Source organism: Nanorana parkeri, unplaced genomic scaffold (assembly GCF_000935625.1).
Source record: "Nanorana parkeri isolate BGI_ZX_2015 unplaced genomic scaffold, ASM93562v1 scaffold911, whole genome shotgun sequence".
Classification (NCBI taxonomy): Eukaryota; Metazoa; Chordata; class Amphibia; order Anura; family Dicroglossidae; genus Nanorana; species Nanorana parkeri.
This window is the reverse complement of record NW_017307179.1, coordinates 550,869-557,969: the sequence shown is the minus strand read 5'-3', so window position 1 is coordinate 557,969 and position 7,101 is coordinate 550,869. Positions and strand designations below refer to the sequence as shown.

Genomic DNA, 7,101 nt, shown 5'->3' with positions numbered 1-7,101 from the left:
CTCCGACCATGAAAGGCCTTTGTGGAAGTGCCGGCCTTTCATTCCCGGCACATCTGAGGTGACCGCGGCCTCTCTGCTGAACCTCGGAACAGCGGCGGCTTGATTCCGCCACGTCTCTTCTTTGTGGCAGATCAGAGGTGAGGGGGAGGGGTGGTGGGGGCAGCCCGCCCCGCTCATCTTAAAGGATTCCACGCCGTCCGGAGACCGAACGCCTCCGCGCCGTCACTGCGGACGCAGATCATTAAAGTGACCTCCTTGTCCTCGGGATTCTGTCTATAAACGTTTCTCACGCAAAAAGGAAGACGCCGCGTGGTCGCCGCGGCCTTTAAGATCGTATCACGGGGCCACGCTTTATCACATGACCGGCGAGGATTAGAGAGGACGTGGCGGTGATGGCGTCGGGATGAAAGGGACAATACAAGGGTTGGAATGTTGAGCGTTCCCGGGGAAAATGCTGCACTGGGAACCCCGTCAGTGCTGCTCGTATAGCCCGACCAGGGGGAGGGGCACTCCAGCTGTGGTGGAACTACAAGTCCCTGACAGCCACGGGCATGACTTCTGGGGGCCAAGGTCTCCTACCCCTGCTCTAGACCAACCTCTCTCAGCCCTTATACCATGTGAGACCCCTGAAATAGTTTTCAGGTCTCGGGGAACCCCCATTAGAATTTACATTGGTGGTCAGTGTAGAGGAGACCCATCACATTGGTGGTCGGTGTAGAAGAGACCCATCACATTGGTGGTCAGTGTAGAAGAGACCCATCACATTGGTGGTCAGTGTAGAAGAGACCCATCACATTGGTGGTCAGTTTAGAAGAGACCCATCACGTTGGTGGTCAGTGTAGAAGTGACCCATCACATTGGTGGTCAGTGTAGAAGAGACCCATCACATTGGTGGTCAGTGTAGAAGAGACCCATCACATTGGTGGTCAGTGTAGAGGAGACCCATCACATTGGTGGTCAGTGTAGAAGAGACCCATCACGTTGGTGGTCAGTGTAGAAGAGACCCATCACGTTGGTGGTCAGTGTAGAAGTGACCCATCACATTGGTGGTCAGTGTAGAGGAGACCCATCACATTGGTGGTCAGTGTAGAGGAGACCCATCACATTGGTGGTCAGGGTAGGAGACCTTGGCCCCCAGAAGTCATGCCCGTGGCTGTCAGGGACTTGTAGTTCCACCACAGCTGGAGTGCCATGGGTCTGACCACCAATGGGATGGGTCTCTTCTACACCGACCACCATTGGTGGTCAGTGTAGAAGAGACCCATCACATTGGTGGTCGGTGTAGAAGGGACCCATCACGTTGGAGGTCGGTGTAGAAGAGATTAATCACATTGGTGGTCAGTGTAGAAGAGACCCATCACATTGGTGGTCAGTGTAGAAGAGATTCATCACATTGGTGGTCGGTGTAGAAGTGACCCATCACATTGGTGGTCGGTGTAGAAGAGACTCATCACATTGGTGGTCTGTGTAGAAGAGACCCATCACATTGGTGGTCGGTGTAGAAGAGACCCATCACATTGGTGGTCGGTGTAGAAGAGACCCATCACATTGGTGGTCGGTGTAGAAGAGACCCATCACATTGGTGGTCGGTGTAGAAGAGACCCATCACATTGGTGGTCGGTGTAGAAGAGACCCATCACATTGGTGGTCTGTGTAGAAGAGACCCATCACATTGGTGGTCTGTGTAGAAGAGACCCATCACATTGGTGGTCTGTGTAGAAGAGACCCATCACATTGGTGGTCGGTGTAGAAGAGACCCATCACATTGGTGGTCGGTGTAGAAGTGACCCATCACATTGGTGGTCGGTGTAGAAGAGACCCATCACATTGGTGGTCAATGTAGAGGAGACCCATCACATTGGTGGTCAATGTAGAGGAGACCCATCACATTGGTGGTCATTGTAGAAGAGACTCGTGACCACGCAGCTCAGTAACAGGTCCTCTTTAAGTGGCTTCACTCGTTCATCTCACGGATCTTGTTCCACAGATGGTGCTGACAGATGGAAAACTCGAAACCACCACGAGCTACCTGCTGATAGTCCCCACGGATCAAGACATCGGGCGGACGTTCACGTGTAGGACATCGAACTACGCCATTCCAACCGGCAAGGAGACCACGGTCAAGCTGGACGTCCACCGTAAGTCGTCTCGTCTGCTTTATTGCCAACCGTACTTCCTGTTTTACTGTCTATTGTGTTTAGAATAACGAACCCAGAAGGCCAGATTTGGTGGAAAGTCCTGTGGGGCCCTAGCATACGTGGCAACCACAGTAATGCATTGTCCATACGAGTCTCTTAATAACCCCCCTCCCCCTTCCATCAGGAGTGTAACATAGGAACTGATATCAAATATGGCATCCTTAGCATCTCTGTTGCAAGGTATTTCTCATTGGTCCTGAAGGCTGCATGTTTGCAATATACACAGCGCCATCTAGTGGTGGGTGGGGGCAAGCACAATACACTCACTTCCCATATACACAGCACCATCTAGTGGTGGAAGGGGGCAACCACAAGCCATACACTTCCTATACACACAGCACCATCTAGTGGTGGAAGGGGGCAACCACAAGCCATACACTTCCCATATACACAGCGCCATCTAGTGGTGGAAGGGGGAAAGCACAATACACTCACTTCCCATATACACAGCACCATCTAGTGGTGGAAGGGGGCAACCACAAGCCATACACTTCCTATATACACAGCACCATCTAGTGGTGGAAGAGGGCAACCACAAGCCATACACTTCCTATACACACAGCACCATCTAGTGGTGGAAGGGGGCAACCACAAGCCATACACTTCCTATATACACAGCGCCATCTAGTGGTGGAAGGGGGAAGCACAAGCCATGCACTTCCCATATACACAGCACCATCTAGTGGTTGGAGGGGGCAATCACAATACATGTGTAGAAGAGACCCATCACATTGGTGGTCGGTGTAGAAGAGACCCATCACATTGGTGGTCTGTGTAGAAGAGACCCATCACATTGGTGGTCTGTGTAGAAGAGACCCATCACATTGGTGGTCTGTGTAGAAGAGACCCATCACATTGGTGGTCTGTGTAGAAGAGACCCATCACATTGGTGGTCGGTGTAGAAGAGACCCATCACATTGGTGGTCGGTGTAGAAGTGACCCATCACATTGGTGGTCGGTGTAGAAGAGACCCATCACATTGGTGGTCAATGTAGAGGAGACCCATCACATTGGTGGTCAATGTAGAGGAGACCCATCACATTGGTGGTCATTGTAGAAGAGACTCGTGACCACGCAGCTCAGTAACAGGTCCTCTTTAAGTGGCTTCACTCGTTCATCTCACGGATCTTGTTCCACAGATGGTGCTGACAGATGGAAAACTCGAAACCACCACGAGCTACCTGCTGATAGTCCCCACGGATCAAGACATCGGGCGGATGTTCACGTGTAGGACATCGAACTACGCCATTCCAACCGGCAAGGAGACCACGGTCAAGCTGGACGTCCACCGTAAGTCGTCTCGTCTGCTTTATTGCCAACCGTACTTCCTGTTTTACTGTCTATTGTGTTTAGAATAACGAACCCAGAAGGCCAGATTTGGTGGAAAGTCCTGTGGGGCCCTAGCATACGTGGCAACCACAGTAATGCATTGTCCATACGAGTCTCTTAATAACCCCCCTCCCCCTTCCATCAGGAGTGTAACATAGGAACTGATATCAAATATGGCATCCTTAGCATCTCTGTTGCAAGGTATTTCTCATTGGTCCTGAAGGCTGCATGTTTGCAATATACACAGCGCCATCTAGTGGTGGGTGGGGGCAAGCACAATACACTCACTTCCCATATACACAGCACCATCTAGTGGTGGAAGGGGGCAACCACAAGCCATACACTTCCTATACACACAGCACCATCTAGTGGTGGAAGGGGGCAACCACAAGCCATACACTTCCCATATACACAGCACCATCTAGTGGTGGAAGGGGGCAAGCACAATACACTCACTTCCCATATACACAGCACCATCTAGTGGTGGAAGGGGGCAACCACAAGCCATACACTTCCTATATACACAGCACCATCTAGTGGTGGAAGAGGGCAACCACAAGCCATACACTTCCTATACACACAGCACCATCTAGTGGTGGAAGGGGGCAACCACAAGCCATACACTTCCTATATACACAGCGCCATCTAGTGGTGGAAGGGGGAAGCACAAGCCATGCACTTCCCATATACACAGCACCATCTAGTGGTTGGAGGGGGCAATCACAATACACTCACTTCCTATATACTCAGCACCATCTAGTGGTGGAAGGGGGCAACCACAAGCCATACAATTCCTATATACACAGCACCATCTAGTGGCACAAGCCATGCACTTCCGATATACACAGCGCCATCTATTGGTGGAAGAGGGCAAGCACAAGCCATACCCTTCCTATATATGCAGCACCATCTAGTGGTGGAAGAGGGAAGCACAATACACTCACTTCCTATATACACAGCACCATCTAGTGGTGGAAGGGGGCAAGCACAATCCATACACTTCCTATATATACACAACACCATCTAGTGGTGGAAGTGGGGAAGCACAAGCCATACACTTCCTATATAAACAGCGCTATCTAGTGGTGGGAGGGGGCAAGCACAATAGACTTAACTTCCTATATACACAGCACCATCTAGTGGTGGAAGGGGGAAGCACAAACCATACACTTCCTATATATACACCACCATCTAGTGGTGGAAGTGGGGAAGCACAAGCCATACACTTCCTATATACACAGCGCCATCTAGTGGTGGGAGGGGGCAAGCACAATAGACTTAACTTCCTATATACACAGCGCCATCTAGTGGTGGAAAGTGGTAAGCACAAGCCATGTACTTGCTATATAGAGGTCCTTATAGAGGTCCTTCTGCAGATGAGGGGGGAGTCATGTGATCTCTGCGCGAGTTAATAAATACCTGGAGGTGTCACAATGACACATCACCCGGCATGAGACAATATATCTGCTCGGTCCACTTTAATTTTCAGACAGATCCGTATCTGGCCGTACGTGGCCGGCTGAACCGCCATCTCCGCCGCCGCGTTATTGCTTTGATAAACACTTTTGAACAATCCTCGTAATGGCTTTCTTTTTTTTCCCCGGTGATGTCATGACATTCGTATTCATCAGATCGTCTTCGGCGTAGGCTCTATTGTAATAATTGAAGGAGATAATGGACGGCTCGGAGGGTTTCCGCCATTAGCATTATAGCAGGAAAGTGCTGAGTGGCTGATAGCGGAGCCAGCAATCATTCTGCTCTGGCCGCTGCCATCTCCATCGATCGGCCCCGGATGGAGGGCGGTTTTTTCAGCGTCTTCGGGCGGCGAGATGTTCAGGGCGACTCACAGCGTCAAGGTGGCTGCATCCCGGGATACATTGCTGGAGTTGTACTCGAACTCCATTGGAGCATGGGCACCCCAAAGTGGGTGGGAACTTTCAGGGTGGGCCAGATCTGGGTGGGGTCTTATTGCTGTAGGGATATATGAAGCCAGCAATATATCCCAACAGGTGCCACCCTACTAGTGGGGGGCTCAGCTCACCAGGTTCCATCCTACTAGTGGGGGGCTCAGCTCACCAGACTCCATTCTACTAGTGGGGGGCTCAGCTCACCAGACTCCATTCTACTAGTGGGGGGCTCATCTCACCAGACTCCATCCTACTAGTGGGGGGCTCATCTCACAAGGTTCCATCCTACTAGTGGGGGGCTCAGCTCACCAGACTCCAGCCTACTAGTGGGGGGCTCAGCTCACCAGACTCCATCCTACTAGTGGGGGGCTCAGCTCACCAGACTCCATCCTACTAGTGGGGGGCTCAGCTCACCAGACTCCATCCTACTAGTGGGGGGCTCAGCTCACCAGACTCCATCCTACTAGTGGGGGGCTCAGCTCACCAGACTCCATCCTACTAGTGGGGGGCTCAGCTCACCAGACTCCATCCTACTAGTGGGGGGCTCAGCTCACCAGGCTCCATCCTACTAGTGGGGGGCTCATCTCACAAGGTTCCATCCTACTAGTGGGGGGCTCAGCTCACGAGGCTCCATCCTACTAGTAGGGGCTCAGCTCACCCGGCTCCATCCTGCTAGTGGGGGGCTCAGCTCACCAGACTCCACCCTACTAGTGGGGGGCTCAGCTCACCAGACTCCATCCTACTAGTGGGGGGCTCATCTCACCAGATTCCACCCTACTAGTGGGGGGCTCATCTCACCAGGCTCCATAAGGAGATGATGACAAGGGGAGGTTTTCTAAAGTCCTAACTCACTTCCTGTCTTAGGGTGACAACGCTGCTCGTCCATAGATACAGTACAGTGAACGTTGTCACCCTAGGACAGGAAGTGGGCTATACTAAATTTTTGGGTTTGAATACACGTTATGATTACATTGGGATCCTCGTGTGACGGTTCTTTCTCTTTCTTTCTCTTTCTCCTGACAGATCCGCCAACCGTCACCCTATCCATCCATCCTCAAACTGTGCTGGAGGGCGAACGGGTCCGCTTCTCGTGTATGGCCACCGCCAATCCAACCATTAAAGGATACAGGTCAGTATGCCACCCAAATGACTCAGTGAACTCTATGGAAGATCAGGTGCTCTCTGTAGGTACTTTCTAGGGTTCCTGTGATCGGAAAAGATCCGGAAGTGGGGAGATCACATGACACAGATTGCTTGGAGGGACATATGCCCCTCCCACTCTCCTAGCAGAGACTTTAGTCATTTATACACAGGCTGCCAAAAAGCATGCTGGCATTAGTGGGCTCGGTTATAGGAGTGTCTTCTATGTACCGTAATAAAGACCGGTCACTGCTGCTCTCTCTCCTTGTACAGGGTGACTGGTCTTGTCTCCGCCCCCTCCTGTAATAAAGACCGCTCACTGCTGCTCTCTCTGCTTGTGCAGGGTGACTGGTCTTGTCTCCGCCCCCTCCTGTAATATAGACCGCTCACTGCTGCTCTCTCTCCTTGTGCAGGGTGACTGGTCTTGTCTCCGCCCCCTCCTGTAATAAAGACCGCTCACTGCTGCTCTCTCTGCTTGTGCAGGGTGACTGGTCTTGTCTCCGCCCCCTCCTGTAATAAAGACCGCT

At 51.8% G+C, this 7,101-nt stretch overlaps 1 protein-coding gene across 1 annotated transcript in view; it reads left to right on the top strand.

Annotated features, from left to right (window-relative positions):
• The window catches only part of KIRREL (kin of IRRE like (Drosophila)), a 176,668-nt gene that overhangs the window by 136,914 nt on the left and 32,653 nt on the right, over nt 1–7,101 (top strand). Inside the window, 3 exon segments of the mRNA XM_018566057.1 lie at nt 625–681; nt 3,277–3,488; nt 6,458–6,563. Coding sequence (XP_018421559.1) covers nt 625–681; nt 3,277–3,488; nt 6,458–6,563 — 375 coding nt within the window.